Source organism: Megalops cyprinoides, chromosome 18 (assembly GCF_013368585.1).
Source record: "Megalops cyprinoides isolate fMegCyp1 chromosome 18, fMegCyp1.pri, whole genome shotgun sequence".
NCBI lineage: Eukaryota > Metazoa > Chordata > Actinopteri > Elopiformes > Megalopidae > Megalops > Megalops cyprinoides.
The window spans coordinates 9,722,339-9,745,881 of NC_050600.1; the positions used below are offsets into that span (position 1 = coordinate 9,722,339).

Consider the following 23,543-nt stretch of genomic DNA (forward strand, 5'->3'; position numbering starts at 1 on the left):
TTTTGACAGCTGTACGAAGATAGAAATTAGGTGCAGCTACAGGAAGAAGGACAAGAAACAATACAAAATTGAGATGAATAGCTTCTGCATCAAAAAAGGATCATCTTAAAATGGAGAGCCGTGGTCACACACAAATGGTGGTAGTGTAAGCAAGAACTAGCTTTAAAGTTACTAAAAATATATAGATGCACAAAGTACATTATCATATTTTATGGATTAGTTTTCAATAAAAAATTTAATAAGAACTTTTTATAGTATCTTTTGATTATGAATTATGAATTGTTTTATGCTATACTAATGTGCAGAAAAACAAGTAATTCAAGTCAGAGACTTCCAAAAGAAAGTACAAGGTAAGCTGCTGTAATGTCAGCACTGCTCTCATTGGATATTTTTTTAAAATTACCAGCTCTTGATATTCCTTTTCAGAGGACAGGAATCAAACTCTTCAAAGGCAGAGATGATGGTCAAGAGTCCGTAATTGTCTCTCATTAAGTCCCAGACAAGTTTGATAATTTGCTAATTGTTCTGATGCCATTAGCAACTCATGAAAGGTCCTGTCCACATGGGCTCAGCCACAAAACTGGATAGGCATCATGAAGTACATGATATACAGCATTATCGTTATTATCTTAATTATTACTATGTGTCTTCAAAGAAAGCTTACAAAAACTATTATTTTCCCAAGCCATGCATTCACTGGAGCATGCAATTTCAGTTGCGGAGGAAGACCCAGCGTTTCCCACTGAAGCAGTGGCTCCACAGCTGGGAGTGCCTGTGTGAGCTCGCAGGAGACGAGGGATTGACTCCCTTCCCTCAGAGACCCGCCGCTGTCTCTCATCTCACTAATGACAGGGTTCCAGCCAAGAATTTCCAAAGCAAGAGAGGTGAAGGAAAACACCAGATTCTACACAGCCCTATTCTCCTTCAGCAGCCAATCAGAATCCTCCAGAGGTAAAACTACGGCAGAGGCCGATGACGACTCCCAGACATTGTACGATGTAGTGCTTGACTTAAATCAGACATCAGAACAATGCATCAAATATGACATAAATGAATCTGCTACATTGTGTGCATGCGTAATTACTGTGTGTAATTCGTATATCTGGGAATCTTGGAATTTGGAATGATGCTTGGTGCTTGACATATTTACATTTTTATACTTTTGCCATTTCTGCATTTTGGGAATAGTAGCGATAAATACAAAGTACAACAGTTTTCCTGCTTTGAGAATGTTACTGTCCATTTTCCAACAGGTGAAGAAGAAAAACACATGCTATAGCATTAATTGATGAAGAAGGAGCCATAGGTACAGCAGGGTGCCACAGGTTAGCGCAATGCTGACCTCCAGGCAAAACCAAACCCTCAGTGAATAAGAACAAAAATGTAGAGTGGGATAATGTATGGTGAGGAATTTGGAGATATTACATCATTCTCACAAAAGGCCTATAAAAGCAATCACAGCCAAACATCTGCCTATTTGGAGAGTTCTTCAATACATATACTGTTTTAGAAGGAGCTTAGCCTTGTCTGCAGAGAAATGATTTAGCTGCCACAGAGGGCTAATCTCACTCTCTTTGCATGGTTGGGAGTTTCATGCTGCATCATGAGAAAGAGAAAGACTTCTTAAGACTTACAGCTCAATTGTGTAGATGCATCATGAATCTCAGCAAAGCTTTTGGCTGGATAAGACATGGGGGGGAACACCCCAGAGACATATAAAAAGATCTTCATGATGTATATATGTGCAGAATAGGAAAAAAAATAAGACCAGAACAAAATCATTGAACAAAACATGCATTCCACTAAAAACAAACACTGCCTCACAAAGCTCACTCTTCACCTATTGGAGTTTCTCCATACAGCCCCTGAGTGTGAAATCCAATTCTACCAGACAATAACCCAACTTTCCCCCATTGGCCCGCGGTGAGAGAGAGAGAGAAAGCCCCTCCAGCTCGCTCCCTGGTTGGCACAGACAGACGGATGAGCTCTTACCTGCTCTGCTCGCAGCTGTTGCTCTCTGGCGAGGAGTCCCCACTGTTAGCAAACGCTCCTCTGCTTCCCACAGCTACTGTCTAATTGACAGAGCCCTCCGCTTCCTCCCAAACAGCAATCCACACCCAGAGGGGGGAGGAGAAAGGAGCTTGTGTGTGTTTGAGAAGCCAGGGCTCTTCCCACATTCAGGGCTTTTTTTAAGGGGGGGGGGGGGGGGTGCATGAAAAAGGGGGTAATCGTAGTGGAGAGAAACAAAGATAAACGCTGAGATCAAAGGCCATCCTCTTACTACTCTTAATGCTGTAGGTTGTGACAACATCTTCTCCATTATATAACTGCAGGCTAGAGGTGGTGACATCTTTTATCTGTGTAGCCAAAAGAAAAAGACATCTATTTGTGCTTTTTAAATCTCCGCCTGCATCTCTCTTCCTTGCTGTCTGCTTTTAATTTAGATACCCTTGGGGAGGCCATTGTCTAAATAATTCTATAACACTGACAGCTGATAGGAATTATGATGATAATAACCTTACAGCTACAATATTCCATAGCTCCTCTATCATTGGTAAAGTAACTGCGTTCCACAGGGAATGTTATCTATTTCCTTGTGTCTTGGTTAGGCAGACATTTATTACACTGAGGAAAGTTTGTAAAGGCAAAAAACGGGTTCTAATACTAGGTGACTGATTTACTCCACACTAAGCCCAATAAGTTGTGGATTTAAATTATGGACCAATCAAAGGTCACCATCCATCAGAAGCCATTGCCTTAGCAACCTCCCAATCCTGGCTGACTTTAGCCCTTTGTTGGCGTCAATCATTCACTCAACACAGTGCAATCTCAAAGGCCTAAACACCATTACAGCATAACCCCAAATCTTGTCTTTGTTATTCAAGGGAATATGGAATCCCACTACTTTGTGAAAGAGCACTGTGGAAAATAGTTAATACATTAATGGCAGTTTTACTAACTTCTTCAATGCTAAAAGATGGAGGTGAAAATGTTTTTTTTTTTGCATTTCGTGACAATGCATTACTTGCCTCACCAATCACACAAGCACCTCATAAGGGCTTAATGTCAGTAAATGCAGAACGGAAGGAATTTCCTGCACCGAGGCTCATTAAAGTGGTAACAATCCTCAGAGGACTGTGGATCCAGAGAGAGACAGAACACATTTTTTAAAGCTCTCCCTGAGGCCCATTCACACACAACGCCGGTTTCCACCAGAGGTAAATGCATCCAGGTTTTCATGCTCACTTTGGCACAGTTTATATACCATAAGACGTAGGCCATTGCATATACCCTATACCCTCATTCATTTAGCAGACGCCCTTATCCAGAGCATCTTCCAGCCCAAAACAGAAGTTTATCCATTGAAGGTGAATGAGCAACAGTGTCAGACCAGGCTAACAACACTGCTAGAATAGTGAGTATGAGCATAACACTGCTGCACTGCCATTTTTTTCTGTTCTCATGCCTTCAAGAGAAAGATCAAGGTCAGTAAAGTTTCATTCCATCCAGCCCTTGTCCCCATGACCACTAATCTATTGTATTTACTTGTCTTTTAATTTTAAGCCTCATGTTCTGTGATTTTGTCCCCGCTTTTTTTTTTTCTGGGCTTGTTTCCCTGGCAACACTTGCCTGCAACCAGCTCTGTGCACTGAGGCAAATAATTAATCCTTCAACTGTCTGTTAATATAAAACAGATTAATGATTAATAAGCACCCTGGCCTTATGTACAAGTCACCCATTGAAAAGTTTAAAATTGAAGTTTAAAACTGTAAGTAGAGCTTTATCAGAGCCATAATCTATGAAACAACAAATTGGAAAGAAAAGCCATGTATATAAAGCATGAGTTATGGCTCAAGGGTATAAAGAACTAAATACTTTAAAACTTAAACAATGACTAAAACAAACATAATTATGTATATAACCGGTCAACCTCTCCATTAAATAACCATAATATGACCAGAGGCTTATTATGGTCTACTTAAGAAAAACAAATCCTTGTTTGGAACAAGCCAAAAGGGGGTGAACTGTAATGTAATTTTCACATTTGTATGCGAACACAGGAAATACATCTTGAATCCGTATATACAGAACAAAAATACAGTAGTTTCCCATCTGTCTCTACTATACCACAGAAATCATCCAAGTTTTTGATTAAACATTTGCATATATCTGTAGTAGCAAAAGCTTTCAGTTTCTTTCACATTGTAAAACAAACAAGAATATAGCATGTAAAAAGATGTCTTATTTCAATTTGCCTCATTCCGCTGCAGCTTAATGGCCTCAGTGGACACAGGCCTCTCTGAAAATATGCTATGTCTCTATCACCTGGAGACTTATAGAAATAATCCAATTCAACATATTTTAATGTCTTCCTGCACTGTTTGGTCTGCAAAGGCTGGGTAATTAGTAGTTATTTTTTTCCCATGTGATGCCATTTTTATTCGCTTGCAGATAGCTTTCAAATAAAGTGCGGAAAAGACCTGAATGTGAATAAAACAAAAACAAAAGAGTGTTGATAGAGTTTTAAATGGGCATGAAATTTTGGCCTGAACTGAACTAAATCAGACACCAGAGAGCTGGACGCTGACCCCAACCCAACACACATTCAGCTTTCACTCACCCAGTCTGGCCTGGCCTGCACATAAATACGCTTTCTATGAATGGATGAATTACATTCATTTCCATAATCCAGTGTGACCGTCCGAGTTTAAGTCTCTTTGCATGTATTTAAATGACAGTTTTTTAAATATGGTTTCCTCTCAGTTATTAGGGCTCATACAGAAATGAAACGAAACAATAGAGTCAAAGACAACTCAATAAAGAGTCCCAATATTTCATTAAGAAACAATAAATTCAATGTGTTTTGTTTTCAAGTGCAAATATAGCAGTATGTAATTTTCGTTTGCAAATATCATGTTAAATTTCAGTCAGATTGAGTTACCATGACTCCAAATACACATCAAAGAGTTGTGGTAAATACATCTCAACATCTGTTTTAATACATGTTTATTTTCAGTTATGTTCTGTGAATCAGACCAAGGACAGCCTGATATCCAGTCCAGTGTTTCATATGCACTGAAGTCCTACATGTTCTTACTGTTCTTACTATGATATTAACATAAAAAAAGAAGAATGAACTCATTCTCCATGTAAAGCACCATGGACAATCCAAGTGGGAACAGGGAAAACCTCCTCCTTTATCTTTAGAGTTATTACTGCAATGGCAGTGTCTTATTCATGTATTGAAAACGAAAATAGCTGTCTGCTAAATGGCCGATACTGCTAGAAGCTATTAATGTGCTACTTCTGAGATGAACTAGACACCCAGGTTGTGGTGATTCATATTTTGACATTGGAATATTAATTCTAACATTGGGGTGTTGAAACATATGTTTTATAGTGCTGTATTATGTCACCAGGTATAACTCTGTACCACTGTTCTCCCTTTCATCAGTACTGGAATTCACCCCCTGCCATGTGCATTCAATGTAAAAAAAAACTATGCATCATAGACAGATCACAACTGGTTCTGCTCCAGACTTTCTCTTGCCTGGAGCAGGTGAATACAGCTGAGCTGCCTGGGTCTGGTCAGTGCTGAAGCAGGCAGGCTGAAGCCCTTGTCTATCACTGCTCAGACACAGCAGAGAGATAAAAAAAGAAGCCTTTTCACCACCTCCAGTCAGGGTCTCAGGCTGGGCCGGGTGCATTAGGCCTGCCCTCAGATCAGGGCAGATAGAGAGCCCATTGATCATGTCCCCCACAGCTCTGACAAATGCAGTCTGATTAGGACGGAGATAAGCACCAGTGGAGAGGTGGAGGGGTGTGAGTGTGGGAGGGGTGTAAAGTCTGGAGACAAAACTGGGGAGACACAATGATCCCACCGCAGGGAAGGAGAGCTTCTTAAATGCTTCCGCCAAACACTTTTAGACTTTACATCTCCACACAAAGAAGGGGGCTTAAAGAAGAGGCAGACTGTTTTCACTGTTTTGTTTTTTTTTGGCTTTGAACTGTCACGGTGACCTCTGACATGACAAAACAGCAAAACGGTGATGCAGCAATTTGCTGTTGCCAGTGGTTCCATCTGGATTTAATTTCTGCAGACAATCCTGACACACCCTTGGATATTGGTGCCTGAACTTCCCCAGAAATGACTAACACTGTGCAGGTTGAAACCTCTCTTAATAGCCCTGTAAAGAATGATCAGGGTCCAACTGTCACCACAGCCCTGTTTTTGAAACAGAATCAACCTTAATGGGACCCAGAGCTAAAACAGACATCACCCAGTCAGACCTGCTGAGTTAACCTTCCAATATTTTATACTGAGGAACCAGAATTTTGTCATTTTTATTTTCCACACAACAAAACTATTTCTTGATGCTACAAAAATTCTATGCAGAAAAACATTTTTGTTACTGTTCTGTCTGAGCACATACATCAAGTAGTAACATTGTGGCAGTTAAAAATGTGATTTGACAATGTTACTCAGTAGCAAAAGCAACATGTTGATTATATGTTTTCCCTGCCATTGCCTACGGGTCAAAATGAGTGTATGAATGTTACAATGATTCACTTCCTGTACACATAAACTGCAGACAGGGTCATGCTTTACAACAAACTCATCTGTTTGCAGAACACATTCACATTCTTCACAGATTGAGATATCTGCTGTGTCAGGTACTGTAGTTTTACTAGAACAGGTATCTATGAGTTGATGTTTGAGTGATGCAGCCAACAGAGAAAAATATCTCGACAAATACCTTCAAAGACAGGGCTGTAGATAATGAAGTATGAGAAAATTTTTGCTGTATGCAAAAAGATAGACAACCATTCATGGAACAAGTCCTGGTTTAGGTTTCATGCTTAATTTTTAATTTGCTATTGACATTCAATACTGTGCTTCAGCAAATACAATGAATTACAATTGGCATATAAAATGTTTCAGTATTCCTGTCAAATTAAGAGGGAGATAAAAACAATTTGCGCAATTGATCTGCTGATAAATTGAATTAGCATAAATCAAATTAATGGAAATCAAGAAAATGAAGAATTAGTTCTGCAAAACTCAAGCCTGATGTTATCATCATTGCTTTCCCCCCTTCCATCTGTTTCAGTCTCTCTCATTCTCCTTTCACCTTCCGCTCTCTCTTCCCTTTCACTATATATCTGTTCTTTCCTCATACTCATACTTACAACCCCAATTCAGGTTGGGGGTGACTCTCAAAGGAATGGAATACTACCCCAGTTCAACCATATGAACACTCATTGTGTCCATAGTCAATTATCACACTCTTGTCAGAGTCTTTTATTTGTGTACTTTCAGATGAGGGTAATATTTGTCTAACATCTGCTCTTAAGCACAGGCAGGGTAAGAGGTATTTGGTCCTGAAAGCATTTGATCTTACTCATTAGCTGTCAGCTATCAGTCTTTTTGCGATATTGCACACACTATGTAGCACAAGGCTTATTTTCCAGGTTCATTACCAGCAAACTGCAGAACAGTATTGTTGCTTTGCACCCTGGCATTTCTGTGCTCTTTACTTCTATTGTAAGCAACACTTGGGGGTTAAAACGCTAACATCTGTTTTTGAAGCAAACGTATAATTAAGAACTTCAATAAACACATTCTGTGGCATATTACTCACATGACAAATTCACCAGAGAAAACTAAAAGCTTTGGTAGTGCTCACTGAGGTCTTTTTGGACAAAATAACATTTCTTTTCAATGCTTAAATGGCTGAAACTGTGTCATTTCTTGGCTGAAAGCTTTGTACCTCTTTGAAGTAAGAAAGAATACCCCTGAAAAGAAAGAATACTCTCTACTTACGCCAAGAACAGAGTGCCCTAGAAATTTTAGTGCAAAATGCATGGAGCAGAGGCCCATACTAAAAAAAAAATAATTAAAAGCCTTGGTACACATACAATAGAACATGCAGTGGGTACACAGAATAATGGAAACATCAAGCAATTTATAAAAATTTATCAACTAGAGGGATAAATATTGGACCATTCTTTAAGAAGGAAAGCTTCCAGATCTTTGACATGAAGGGAGTGTACGTCTATTCTGGACTGTGTGTTCCAGAACCTTCCATAAAGGTTCAACTATGGTTAGACCTAATAATTAGGGAGACCATGGAAGATGTTTGACTTCATCCTAGGGTTCATGAAACCACTCTTGAATCTGTTAGTAGTGTGTATGGAGGTGTTTTATATATATTCATTTCATCCCCTAGACTAATGCAACCCATTTCAGCACTAACACACTACCTTAAGTTCTATGCAGCCTAATATGGCTTTGATCCTGGCTCCTGAGATGAGAGTAGAAACACAGGGGATTGCTTTTGTTTCTAAGGTGTGCATTCTTTGTAGGTTACTACCACCCCATAGTTAACTTTAAACTGGAATGGCAAAAATGTATGGTCTCTGTAAGGACAAATATTTTGGCAATAACACTGGAGCTCAGGCAGTATGTATGGATCCTATAGACTGCATGTTTGAGTTCGGAAATTTGGCAAACCTTGAATGTACACAATCAAAATTAAAAAATGGAAATTTCAGTGAAATCTCATGGTGAAAGCACTTGTGCCTGTCTATGTCAAATCATAAACCATGGGATGATCTGGGTATTGAAGGCATTAGCTCTGTGGACCACACGACAGCACCAAACATGACCTGAAAAACTAGGTACAAATTGTGAGGAAATATGTTTTGAAATCATGTTTAGGACATTTAGTTTTTACATTTTTTCCTTCAAACATCTGTTTGTTACACCTCAACTTCTCACACTTTCCTGCTGTGCTTTTTCCTTTGATTTCATTCTGTATGATCCAACAGTGACCCCTGCTGACCAGATATGGAATAAAATCCATTATGGACGTTCACTGGTGATTGTAATTCTTTCAAATAGGAGAAAATGATGTATTCACTTCCTGAACTGTGCTGATGCAAGAGCAGAATTTTGCAAAGGCTCTTTGATGCATTCAGTTCCTTTTTTCCTGCACTACATGTAAGGGACAGCCAATTCAAGGTGACCATCTGAGCATGACTGCGCTCTCTTGTGCTTGTCCTCTTTTTTTGTGTAGCATTTCAATCCGCTAAACAACCTTCCACTGAGCCAGCTACGCAGGAAAATCAACTTATGACATGTTACAGGTTGAAAAGTATCCCTAATTTTACATTTTACAAGCTAATTGCCTCCAGACCAAACAAAGCACACTGCACCTCTTGTCTGGTGGTAACAGAGGGGGCACAATGCATGTCAAATGGAGTGTGACATTCCAGTGGTTTTCTGTGTGACCGGTAATTGCTTTCCCGAAGCCATGCCAGCGGGGCCCGAGTGTTTACCACTAATTAGAGCATAACCCCCCTCCAGCGGCTTCGGCCTCCCCACAGCTCTCCCAGTCCCGAGGCACAGACAGGCAGGCAGGCTGCTGCAGCCGCTCCTCCAGAGCCCCTCACATCTGCAGAAGGCGGCCATGGGTTCGGGGTGCACGTGCACGCTGCTGTTGTCTGCGCTGCTGCTCGGCCAGCTCCGCGCCCTGCTGGAGGAGGACGCGGGCGGGCCGGCGGAGGACAGGGACCTGGGCAAGGCCATCCTGGAGATGCTGCACATCAACAAGCTGTCGGCGCCCCACCGGACCAAGCCGCACCCCTACATGAAGCAGGTGTACCTGTTCCTGGACTCGCAGGAGGCGCGGGACCTGGCCGGCTCTGATGGGACGCTGGTGCAGAGCTTCAGGAGCATCCAGGGTAGGAGATGTGCTGCCCCTCCCCTTCCACAGAGCGGGGTGCCCTCTGTAGCCCCTGGTCACTCTGTCTTTATTATACTGAAATTTGTGCTTTTATTGCAGTTTCTCAATTTCCATTTTTAAATATTTGTTTTGAATCTAATTTCCAGGCACTAGATTATTTTAGGAACTAGATTATTTGTTAACAAGCCCTCGCTATTAATTATTTGGACAATTACCTTGCAATGGATGTGTGATTCAATCTGATCACTCCTTAGAACACTGCTTCTGTTGTCCACTTGCTATTGATTTCTTTAGGCAAAAAAGTCCTATTCTGCATTATGCCCATTATGTCTTTCATTGACAGCCAAGAAGATGCAAATGTGGTGCAAATGTGAAAAGAAGAAATCAATTCTGTGCACTTTCATACAAGTGCACTTCATATTCCAGATAATACTGTGCTGAGCCCTTGGGTAAACTTGAAATCGAGAGCTGAAGAGCTCGTTTCGATTGGATAAGCTGTTGCATGTCCTGTGGGGAAAACATTCATTTAATAGCTAATATTTGCTTGTTAAAGTGTGCTTAAAGTTTTGAAATGTCAATCTAAGGATTACATGCAGGGAAAATCACGAAAAATGGGTCAGAAATGCATAGTCATTTCCAGATCATGGACACTTGCGTTTGTAATGTAAATGATATGAAAGATGCAATGAGTTCTACCATATCAATACAGCCTTAAATGAATATTTTTTTATACTTTTTTATTACATCAACTATCTGGATCAATCAGAACTTGGGTGGATTTAATAATAATCCAGTCACTGCACTTTAACCTCTTGTCTAATGTAGGAGAACAATTCAAACATTGATTGGTAAACACTACATGTTAAAGGTAGATGCTCATTCATTTAAACAAACTGTGGTTTTGCACAGAGGAAATAACCTCTAGCAAATCAATTGCAACAGATTACACCTACGCCTCATGCCCAGATCACACACTAGGAAGCAAACCCTGGATTTCACAGTCTTCCCTTTGCAAAGCAGGCTGGAAGTATGGAACGCCGGGATGGATCTGGTTCAACGTGTCACTGCTGAAGCCCTCCATGGCCATCGCTGAGCTGGTGCTCCTGCGTAAGACCCTGCACCCGGAGCCGCTGAGCGTGAGCGTGGCCGTGCACAGCATCTTCCCCCAGGCCGGGAACCTGACCGTCAGCGAGCCCCTGGAGGAGAAGCTGCTGACCCTGGACAAGCTGCCGCCGTCCGGCTACGACGTCTTCAACGTGTCGTCGGTGCTGACGCGGCGGGCCGACGGCGGGGCGGTGGGGTTCCAGCTGCGCTACACGGACGAGAGCGGGAGCCTGGTGCTGCACGAGGCCCTGACACAGAGCCTGTACTGCCTCAACTCCAGCTCCCCGAGCGAGCCGCTGCTGGTGGTGTACCAGGTGGAGCTGAGCCGCCTCCACACCGCGCCCCGCGGCCCAGAGCGCAGGCAGCGGCAGCACTGCAGCACCGGCCGCAAGAGGCACCTGCCCCCGGCGCCTCCGGCCCCCCGAGAGTCTCAGTGCAGGCTCCACCAGCGCTACATCAACTTCCACACGGGATACCTGGCCGACTGGATACTGGAGCCGGCGGGGTTCAATTCCAGCTTCTGCAGGTAGGGAAGTGGAGAGTTACCATCACATCACATCTTCCACCTACCTCAGCTGTGGTCAGCCAACTCGATGTATGATAAATATCTTGCTCATTGGAATTTTAATTGTTAATATAAGCTTGATTCCGTGCATTTCAGAGGTACCTGCAGCCTTGGAAATGCAATAGGATCTACCAAGGGGGACAGACTCAAAGACACACACAGCAGGGACCTGTCTGGCAATGGGTGAGTGCGGAACTCTCTTCCTCATGACCATAATGTCAATGCTGGGAAATAACAGCTTGAGAACTGATAAGAAACATATGCAGTACAATAATATGATGTTGGCCCTTTAATGAAATTTTCATCTCCACTTGTTTCAGGACTGACTGTTTCCCGCAAGAAAGATCCTCGCTGACAGTTATGTACAGGAGTGACACAGATGACATCATCATCGAGAAGCTCAAAAACATGAGGGTGGAGAGCTGTTTGTGCCGACAAAATGATCCACAGTGATTGTACACGGACATGCACACATACACATACACACATGCAGCACACGCACAAACACAAACAGTTGTTTTCCATAAAAATATCTATTTAATACAAGAGGTTCAGAGGCTCATTAGGGTGTGAACAAATGATGCAAATAAAAAATTTAGACCAATCAGGGCTATACAATACCATAACGTACTCCATGGGTACTAAGAGGTGCTTAGGAGCTACATGAATGCTACAAAAAATGCAGTCATGATATATATGGCATAGATATTATCATCATCACATCCACATTGTCAATATATAGGAGTGATACAGAAAAATACAAAAATACAGGCAATTCAAAAATAAACAATATACAAATGATACATAGAGAACTGCACACATCAAAATACTCCTATGTTTGGCCACAGGGAGGCAAAAGAGAGCATGGTGTGCCACAGATGCAACCAACCTGGAATAACCGCTAAATAAACTGGGGGCAAAGATAATGCTCTTCAATGTGGTGTTTAAGTATATATACATAAACATCCTTGTATTCTTAGCCCCACAACCAACAGCCCCATGTGTTAACTCATTTTCAAGGCAAAGAAAATGAGAATGGTTCTTGATGTCAACATGCGTGGAATCAGCAAAAATGTACATTACATATAGGATATATGTAATCAAGCTGTTTATAGTGACTTATTTTGTCAGCTTTTAAGATTGTCAATGTTACAGCATTAAGATGTATCAGGGTTCTGTAAGTAGGCCGGGTAATGAATGATGTTAATTTTTTAAGCTGCCATCAGGTATTTTGTGCACTTAGATACTACAAATCATCTGTAGTAGAATGCAAACACATTCTCTAACATCTTGTGCTGAAATAAACACAACTAATATAGATTTCTCATGTTTATGTTGTTTATGAAGAGGTAATGACCATGAATAATCAATACCATTAAGTGACATTCATTACCAGATCAAAATAAATTTGCTATGTGGTAGTTTTCTTGGTGTCATTGATTTCTCCTCCTACAGTGCCAAAGGTCCGTTGGTTTCAGGCAATTAGACATTTTTTTGATTAAATAATCTGCTCTCATTCCGCTGTGTTTGCCACCTGGGGCCTGCCTGGAGAGCTCTTCTGGGGCATTTCATTATCTCATTTCTGTCATTAGTCTCAAATGCAGTGCTTGCAGTTTTAAATCCTTCTGCTTTTGAAAATGTCTGTAACTCTGACTGTTGGCTTGGCTTGTAATAATCTCCACCCATCTGATATTTTAAGCATCTTGTTCCAAAAAAAATGTGTATCCTAACAAAAATTGGGACTGCGGTCTCCATTGCAAGTAAGTACAGACAAAAACAGACCTGTGATTTCGTGGGTATTTGTGTGCTGCTCCAGCACATGCTAGTCTGAGGAGTTAATAACATTGTGGACATCACTGAAAAATTGCATCTGCCTGCCACACCTAGTACATGGCTCTTGTCCACAGGTATGAATGAGTGAGAGCGTTGCTTAGGGAAAGGTTTGTTTTGGCTACTTTGAATGCTGAGAACAATGGTGGCTTCCTTAAACCCCATGGTATTGCAAGACTCCTGAACAAAACTGGTTTAGTGATGACTTCCTCTGAGTCCATTATCCCATTACAGTTAATTTCATTAAACTTCATCTGTTGACCAGACATGCTGTTGAGGGTTTAATGGTCAAATTTCAGACTAGCAATTAAGACACTGACCCTAGGTAGTTTATGCAAACCCAGGATCGGAATGGTCTTGTGTAAACTGGGGAACCCGGGAAACTCCAGGGTTTACAGTTTGGTATAAAAGAACCATAGTGGAAAATCAGGGATTCGATTCCAAGTTAGCAGCTGGGTTTCTATTTAAAAGAGGCTTAAAAGGGGTATACCTGAAAGATGTATGCTCCTCTCTTCTGCCAGGTCATTGTATTTTAAAAGGAGGGCACTGCTGGACTAAAACATGTTGGTGTGTTGCCAAGCAAAAACAAAATGGTATTTGCAGCAGTACTGCCTCTTTGCCTTGATGATGACTTGGAATCGAACACAATCGACACATTTTGATCATTTTTCGATTACTTATGCTTGTCTCTATATTCATAGTTGAATATTCCTACCTCTGAATAGGAAGTTTGATTGTCGCATGATTCACATGACGTAAGCAATTACTTTATACCTACATTTTATTACATGGAGATATCACAAGCAGTTATTCCGTCCGTAACCTTAAGGAAACTGTATACTTTATAATGCTCAAATGTCTCGAAGTTCTAGGCCTATTTGAAGGCCTGTTCTGTAAGAATGGCTCAAGTTTTTATTTTAAAAGGGTTAATAAATTTTCAAGGCAGTGTTTGTAGTTCCGTTATCCCAAGCATTTCATAAACATTAAAGGTAACATAACACAAGACTCGTTAAGAAATCAATAAACTAATACATAACGGTAGCGCTGCTCTCGCTAGTTTGTGTCTTCCCCATCCGTGGAAAAACCGCATCCTATTACTGTTGCATGCTACATCTGTCATCTTTAAAACAATTTTAATAATAATCCAATCGTTGCGCCCCCCTGCTATCTTGTAACAAATTGTGCAGAACTGTCATTTCGACTATTAACGGTCCACCTCCGAACCTCCCGATTCAATGCTAAATAATTAAAGCGGAGGAAGTTCTTCCCCTCGCATATCAACCAAACATCCGATTGGTCACTGGCTGTGTCCGTCACGGAACAGCCATGTCTGGGAAGAAATGAACCGAACTCATCTGTGACATCTCTGGGATTTAGCTCCACTAATCTAGACTGAAACGCTTCAAGACTAACCGGGTTCTCCTTTCTATAAAAGAATCGTTGTCATTTTTTAAAAATATATTTTAGCAGCCCTGTTGACACTGCGTCTGTGTCGAGGGAGGGGGAATTATGTCGGTTTTATTTAAAGACGAATAAAACAGTTGGAGCGGTTTAACACTTCGCTGGAATCGGGTCCTGTGTGGGTAATCGCCGGACCGCTGAACCTGCTGCCTTACTTATTTTTATATGACTCCATAGCTGTGTTTTATTTGGAGGACAGCGTATGCTGGTGAAAATCGAGCATGTCAGGAAAACATTACAAGGGTCATGAAGTCAGTTGTTGCATCAAGTATTTTATATTTGGATTCAATATAATATTTTGGGTAAGTGCATTTTCTCTGTTTTATTGCGCTTTTATACTGTGTTTTATTGTGTGCTAATATTAGGCCCAATTCATTGGGATTGTTGAATTAATGGATGTACATTTTCCTTAAATTGTGCATAGTCGCGCGCAGTAAATACGAGAAGCTAGGCTATGACCCTGGAAGTATACGACGAGTGGATTTCAAATGCATTTTGTGTGATCCAGTTTGCAGGCTGTTACCCACTTGCGTTGATTTACTGCTGTTGGGTATTTGGATTTGTTACAATGTTTTGTCGTACCCTGTGCACAAAATCGGTCGGTGTTCAGTTTGTCACGGGCAGTGTATCATATAATTCAAGTACGCGCTCCGATCACTGATAATCCGCTTTCTTTCTCGTCCTCTGTCAGTGCCAGTTTTATTATCTCTTGCCATGTAATTGTCTTCTCGCTTTTCATTTCGGTCTCTAGCTGTAGCGTTATGTATCATGTATTGAATTGTCATTTAACGTTTAAATATGTAAGGGCTAGTTCATTAACAGAGACCTGAAAGCGCAACCTGACATCACCGTGGAGCATAATGTATTATTTCGTTATTTTTCTGTGAACGCTGTCAGTAAAACAAGGGAAAGACAAAAATGTTAATACGTTTCAAAAGGGCACATACCTCTTAAAATGCGGTAATTGTATAAATTCTTATGAGCATAATTCTTACTTATATTCTGATGTAATTTGTAAAATGTAGGCCTAATTTCTCAAGTTTTTATACGAAAGAAAATTAATAACCTACCACACAGATAAGATTATTGAAAGAATTAAATGACACAGTAAACAGACTCGTGAGTAGTGCGTTTCATATTTCTGCATTGTATTTTATGCTAAGACCCAATAAACATTTATACAGCAGGCGATAAATCCGTAGTTATGTCCGTCCGTGCGTGCCAACGTCGGTATTTTATGAATTGCTATGAATAAAGATGCAATCAAGCTGAGGACTGATTTTAGCAGACAGTGTTCATTTCATCTCTCTGGCACTACCATAAGCCAGATGATGTCTGTTTTGCACACAAGATTGCATCCACAGATGGGTAGACTATATAAGCGGAAAACCAAAATTTTGTGGCCTGTGTTTCTTTCATCTACATTAAAGGAAAAAAAATGCATGGAACAAAGACAATGGCAATGGCTCTGTGAATCATGGGAATTGAAGAGATTTAGATGTAGTTACTTCACACTGAACTTTTTTTATCTCATTTTTGCACAAATAGTAAAATATTGGGCTAGGTGAAAGTTGCTGTGGCAGTTTGACTCTTGGGATGCATCTGTAAACGAAGGAGAAGTGGAGCTCCTGTTTCTTTTCCCACCCACAGGGATTTGGGGAGCGGGGGGCAGGTGGAGGAGAGAAGTCTGGGTAGTGTGTCCCATTCTCGCTAAGGTCTGACAGAATCGATACTGACAGGGATAAACGCCTCTTCCTCTGTTCTCCAATCATGGCAGCAATTCTGTTAAAATGTAATCCCATTCTCCCCCCCTGCCTTTGTTCCCATGCACTCCGCCCTCAGACCCCCCCCCCCCGTCTCCTGGGGCGTCTCCCAGCTCCACAAGCCGCTGGGAGAGGGACGTGACTTTGAGAGCAGCCGTCAGCTGTGAGTGACAGGCGACGAAAGCCTTGTTAGGGAGAGGATGGGAGTTCAGCAGCCCCCGCTCCACCCCCAACCCCACCCCTCCTCCCACCCCATCCCCAAAACCCACGCATTCTTTTGCAGGGTGGATTCTCATGTGCGATTAGTTCATGTGTCCGTTTGCTGTGAGCGTGGCGAAAAACTCACAGCGCCAACGACCCTGCTAAGCCAACGACAGCTGCTCACAAACAGATTTGATCTGGTGCCTGTTGTTATGGGAGCATCATTAATGTAAATAGAAAAAAAAGCCTTTGTTGTTTTGTGTTTATCTCTGATAGGAGTTACCATATGTTGGAGGAACAAGAGCCATGCTTTTCGACCATACAAGATATGACTTTACTAATAACAGTATCACAAGAACAGAACACAGAGAGATCATCAGTTCAAGGAAAACTGGTGCTTTCCAAGTGAGGGCCATGTCATGAGATCTAGCAAATTGTTTAGCAATGCAATTTTACCAATTTAGAAAAAAATGCATTTTTTGTTGTAGTCTGGCCTGATTACTGTGTGCTGTCTGCTTTATGACTGACTTACTCTTGACTATGTGAAATCAGCCCTTTGAATATTTCTCTCAGAGGGTCTGCTGTCATTTCCCTTTAATAGACAAACTGTGAGATCTAAAGCAGGCCCTGGGTACCTGATGCTTGTCAGTGCCTTCGCTGATGTGAGTCCTGAGATAAACGCATAAAGCAGCAACATTTTTAAGCAAGGAAAGTGCACCTCCCCGCACCCATGTCTGGAGACAGTTTGGATGGAGGAGGATGTGTGTAGAATAGGAATGGAACTTTGTTCTGGGAAAATGTTTGCAACCTGCTCCTGCAGTGAAATACTGCAGTCCAAATTCAATCCACCAGCAAGAGAAGAATTTAACTCTTTCACCCAATGAATTGTGACAAAGCATGTATGTATGTGTAGTGTACTTTACTTTTACAGGCATTTAGCAGACAGTCTTAACTAGAGCAACTTACATCAGTTACAGTTTTTTTTTTTTTTTTTTTAAAAACAATGTTTTCAGTATGGTACGGTAGCAGTGCCAAAGCTGGGAATCGAACTGGCAACCTTTCGGTTATAAGTCCTACTCCTTAACCACTATGCCACACTGCCGCCCACAGATGGATGAATGGTACACTGGAGAATGAAAATTAGTAATGTCTCATTCACTAAGCCTCGCTGGTGCCATACATCTGTCCTTGATTGATGTGCTAGTGTCATTTTTTCTCATTTGCTGTGATAAAGGGTCAATATTTTTAATGAACTAAGATTTTCAATGGCTGCAATACTTCAAGACCAAAAGCAATGTAGGATGTGACTTGACACCCACAAAGCTTTCTGTCACTGCTCTTGTGTGAGAATGTAGTCATGATTTGTTTAGAATGTGTGCACAGCATGTCTGTTTTAAATACCTTATATATGGGCACAATGAACCAGCTTCATAATTTCGTTTGAATGGTCTTTTGGTTGAATCAGTATCATTCAAATGTGAGTTTTATCAGGCAAAGTTTGTTTTGCAGCGTCCAACATTTTAATATTTATGGTAAATTTTTGTAGATTTAATTTTATATTTGATTAATTATCCAGTTTAATGAAAATAAAATGTTTCAGTCTTAGAAAATGACTTACAGAGGCAAAAGCCTGCCAAAATCTCATCAGAATATTGAAGTCTTCACCCTGTCACATTTATAAATAGAACAGAGGTAAGTTAGCTTGAATAATTTACCACTTGGCTATAAAGTAGGAGCAGGCCTGCATCAGATACAGTCTGAAGTGTTGCAGTTTTACAGGTGAGAATTCCATCACTGCTCTGTTCCTGATACAGAATCAAATGAGTTTACATAAGCTGTCTACATGTTGGGATTTTGGTCTTTGAAATTTGAAATTTTTGGAGAATTTGAGAGCGTCTGTCTTTATTGTGCACAATCTTTTATTTATGACTCATGAGGGTCGTTCATTTAACAGGCACATGCTGCCTAACATAGGACAGTTTAAAGCCGGTTTAGTCATTTAAGATGCCCAGGATGTGCGTCCTACCATTGAAGCTGAAAACAGAACCAAAGCAACATTTCGGCATTTCAGAGATCATTCTGGGGTCTCGTGGACAGAGTGTTAACTGGGGTCATGTGCTCAACCCTAAAAAAACATTGCAATGAGCAAGAACCACAGTAATGAGGGACGTGATTTTATTCTACCAGGCAACAGTTTGAGGGGGCATTTCACACACACACACACACATTTCACACACATTAGTGAAATGTAATTGTGGCCTAAATCACAATTATCAGCCAGGATTGGGGCTAGTTTGGGTCTGTGAAATACCCCCCCTCCCCAATTAACTGTTAGTGTTGTGATGCTAAAAATTGATGCTGAACACGGGGTGTGCAGGTGTCTGCCGTAGTTATGAAACCTCAAGGGCACCCAGCATCTCTTGTCCTTTGCAGTGTTCACCAAACCCAGATTACAGTAAATTTGTAACGGTGCCATTCCAATAAGCCACTGTTCAGACCATACTATTCGGTAAACAAAGCTTCATCACAGCGCTCTGTTGGAAATGTTATCAGTTATGTTATGGTGCTTGAAATCACAAGAGGAGCATAAATCACAAGATGTCTCTGAACTGGATTTCTAGCATCAACCCTGTTTCGTCTGAACACGTAATGAGTGTCCTTTGGGAGAATGTCTTCTTTCTTTTGTCTCTAAACATAGAATGAGTGCATGCTGGGAAAAATGTCCTCCTTCTCCTGTTTCCAAACACAGGATGAGTTCACTCTGGAAGACATCTTCTTTTTCCTGTCTGAACATAGTTTGAGTGCAGTCTGGGAGAATGTCCTCTTACTTGAGTCTCTGAACATAGTATGAGTGTGCTCAGGGAGAGTGATCTGTCCTGTTCGTAGCAAATGACCCGGCCTGTCTGAAGCATCCCATCAAGCCCCATTATGTAATGACTCCTGCTGTAGGATTGTGACGCTTGTCATTTACCATCGTCTCTGCTCTTAGCCTAACCTTCTTGTATGTGCTTTTGTAAGCCACTCTGAATAAGAGTATCTGCTAAATGACTAAATGTAAGCTCTGCGTGCCATGCAAATTAAAATGTAACTTAGAGCCTGCCTGTCAAGGACACGTTTCATTAACTCCATCCATCTGCTTTAACCTACTTTCAGGAGAGACTCCCCTGTAATGAGCTGGCTCATGCACTTTTAAAAGAACTTCAAAAGGCACAGTTTCTCAAAATGTCTTAAAAATTACATTAGCATATTCACATTTTCTTTAAGGGACTGAACACTCACGCATTGGAAACAACAGAATCACATTATTCTCTTCTTTCAATGGTCCCTTAAGTATCTTTGCCCAAGCTATTTCTCACAAGACTGGCACTGTATTGCTGTACACCCTCACTCTACTTAGCTTGTTTCTGTGAACCAGCCAAGCAGTAGAAACCGTGATAGTGAAAATGTGCTTGTTTTTAACAAACCTCTTAGAAAGGGTAATTTTCCCTTTTACAGCAGGCATCCTTGGTATGCATACGAAGGCCAGGCCTGAATCTCCCACTCAGGGTGAAGGTTGCTGCAGGATTTCAAACAGCTCAGCACTGAGCAGATCAAGCTGGGCTGAGAACATCAATGGATGAGTCCAGCATGACTCACCTCGCTGCTGGGAAAGCCCAGAAAACTGACTGAACCCATCTTAAAATCAGAAGGAAGCTGGTTTGGTGCCCTCAGAGCAAGGGAAAAGGGACTTTGCTCTTTGTATGGTAGCTTTCCTTGACCCTGTGGCATAGGGCTAAAGACTCAGTTCAATTTGGTTTTCTTCTCAGGAGAAATCAGATTAAGGCCTGAACTGTTTGTTCACCCAGTTCTGTTTGATTTGTCTGGCCTGCTTGAGTAGGTGGAGTCATCCACACTGTCAGATAGAATTTAGGCAGTCAGGTTATCCTGCCCTTTCAAAATGTATGTTCCTGAACATTATTATATTGTACCTCAAGTCATTAATAATAATTAATAATCATAATAGTCATTATAATAATAGTCATAATAATAATATTTTGAAAAATGAGGAAACTGTTAGAAACACAGTATGGATCACTGTTCATAGTTTATCACTGTACCTATTTTGTTGCCCTTTGTAGATGCCCTATTAAGACAGGTAGGCATCAAATATTCATAATTATTTGTAAATTATTTGTAATTATTATAATTTGTAAACATATATTTTTAACAGCTCACAGTGGGAGCTCATTTAACAGGTATTTGTTCTCAGCAGAGGATAAGCTTGACTTCTTCACTCTTTTAAAATGCTTTTTAAAATCGGAATGTTTGGCAATACACTGCCGCATTCAGGTGCCTTTCCTCTTTGTTTTTGTGGCACAGTGCCATCACAGCAGTCTCTGGTGGTTCATCTCGACTCGGATTGCCTGTGAAGGTACGCACATGCTTGAGCGGGAGGGCTCGCCTGCTGTCTGCTGAGCTGGCTATGTTTGCGGAGAGTCTCCCATTGTTGCTCCACCAACAGTGGGCTCCCAGCTGCACTTGCCAGGGTCTCCTGAGTCTGGAAGAGTCGCCATGGAAACAAATCTGCCCACTCTCCCAGGTTCCGTCTCCCTGCCATATTTATAGGGGAGGTAATCTGCATGGAAGGTCCCGCAGAGAAGTCGTGAAGGTAGTTTTGGGAGTCTGGCTTTGTTACAATATTATGTACATTCTGAGACATTTGATTAAACAGAAGGAGGTTGTCATTCCTAGACACACCATGTTTAACTCGTTTGGGTCACTGCAAAGGGCAGTGTCTAAAGCAAACCCAATCTGTTATTCACTCTTCATGTGTGCTGAATGGACAGGGAAATGGGATCTGATACCAAAGGCACGTTTTACCTCTATGGTTTTTTGTGAGTGCTGCTCTGCTTTCTCACTTTTCACATTTGGTGTACGTGAGCCTTGTGACATTTCTCCCGAAAGCAGTGCAGTGTTAGTAAAGTGATCACTGCATGTCACTGGTGCCAGGTACCAGGTGTGCATTTGCCAGGGGTTTTCTTTGGAGCCAGCCTGGGCTGGACCACGGACAGCAGGTGCTCCCAATCTCTGTTTCATGGCATTTGCCACAGAGCTGCTCTGTGCCTGACATTTAACTGGCCACACCTCACAGGCATTTGGGCATACTTGATTTATGCCTTTAATCATGACTTCTTTATTTTCACTGGACAGAGTTTCTTTCAGAAGTCTATATATGTTTTTGCACTTGCAAATTATGCTATTCATGACTGCCCAGTCCAGATGTTTTAAAGCAGCGTGTTACTAACAGGAACTACTTTGATTTATACTGACTGATGACTTTAGTGTGGTCAGTGTATTTCATTCCCTCATCTTTTACTTAAGTGTTCAGTATTCATTGAGCCCGAAATCAGTCAGGCTCATTTGAGCACATATTCTAGGTCAGAGTGTGCAAGCAACTTTTGAAGACTGCCGAATAGAGCTGAGATGTTTTGCTGAAGGGAACAATAATTTTTCATGTATAGCATTACATGCACAACTTGTAACCCTGCAGTTGGCCTCACAGGGTTGATGTGTGCGATCATCCGTGCTCCTCACCGCAGTGGACCTCTGACAAGACAAAAAAAAAAAAAAAAAAAAAAAAAACGTGGGGGTCATCCAGTATGAACTGACCTGGGCGAGTTCTATTATTGTACAGGAAGAGGAGGCATAGTGTGGGAAGCTCCTGTTCACATGAGGTAAAGAACACCAGAGCTGCTGTGGAGGGACCCGGGAGTACTTCTCTGTGGCACCACTGATAGGCCTGTTCAGCCATGGATCTCATTCTGAAACGCACGCCGCTGCCCTGCTATTGACATCCCGATACTCCTCCCCGCGGGCAGCACTAACTCATGTTTGGCTGTTTTTTTATCTGTGGAGTGTGGAGGGTTTCAACACAGCCTCCCCTGAGATGAAACCGCGGAGCAGGAGGAGACGAGGACGCCGACCTCGCCTATTATGCGCAGGCCTGGTTTGCACCGAAGGAACCGAGCGGGGGTTCATCGGAGGACAGTGCGCCGCTCGGGGAGGGAACGGGGGAGGGCACATGTTACTTGATTTGTAGCCTCGTCCACATTTGGAGTCACGAAAGGTCATCGCACTGTGATGCGAATGAGAAGTGGCGGTCGACGCTCTCTGCCGGAGTCGTGCTGTAGGTCTGAGCCCGATGAGCGGGTGAGAGGGCTGGAAGTGGTGCGTTGCTCTGCAGGGAGGTTTAACTGTCCCAGAATTCTATAACCACGCAACGGAAAAGAGGGAAGTTTGAAGATAAACCTGATTGATCCTCTTTCAGTAGACGTTCCCCGGCACTGCAGCACCCACAGGAAAAACCGTCAGCAGTGACTGCCTTTCCCTGCACAAGTAACATGGAGGGAAGACTGGCACTTACATAATCTACTCAAATACATTATTACCAAGGAGCATGTGACAGGGCAAAACAGCTTTCCATGTGACACTAAATGGTGTCATTGCCAAGAGCTGTGCATGTCATTTGGGTGGTCAAGGGCTATTGTGCTGTCATGCAGGCTGGGTCTGTTGATGTTGCTCACTAAATGGTTATTGCAGGAAACTGGGGCATATGTTTAAACTGTGACAGAGGGCTGTCAGAGATATGGGGAGCGACACCAGACCTGACCACTGAAGATCTGGCTCATTAATAGCTTCATCAGTCCTCTGTGTTCTGTTATTTATACATTGCATAGGTATTTTTTTCTTAATTGAATAGTTTAGTCGCATCTAATTTTATTTAACTGTTCTGCAAATATGCTGTAAGCAGAAGTGGTTCACAGATGTCACAGGGATCATTTTATTTTGTTGTAATGTATTTTAATTAGTGTTTTTAGAGCATAGTGTAAC

The 23,543-nt window shown here is 41.8% G+C and overlaps 2 protein-coding genes across 3 annotated transcripts in view; both read left to right on the plus strand.

The window, feature by feature from the left end:
* Positions 1-9,572: 9,572 nt before the first annotated feature.
* LOC118793596 lies at positions 9,573-11,871 on the plus strand. The gene is made up of 3 exons (XM_036551822.1): positions 9,573-9,747; positions 10,770-11,379; positions 11,739-11,871. Exons 1-3 carry the CDS (start codon positions 9,600-9,602, stop codon positions 11,869-11,871), a joined length of 891 nt encoding a protein of 296 aa, XP_036407715.1. The 5' UTR covers positions 9,573-9,599.
* A 2,697-nt stretch (positions 11,872-14,568) lies between these two features.
* The window catches only part of tspan5a (tetraspanin 5a), a 32,152-nt gene continuing 23,177 nt past the window's right edge, over positions 14,569-23,543 (plus strand). For both annotated transcript variants that reach the window (XM_036551511.1, XM_036551512.1), the window contains exon 1: positions 14,569-15,011. In XM_036551511.1, coding sequence (XP_036407404.1) covers positions 14,931-15,011 — 81 coding nt within the window. In that variant the 5' untranslated portion in view covers positions 14,569-14,930. The remainder of the gene's footprint in view (positions 15,012-23,543) is intronic.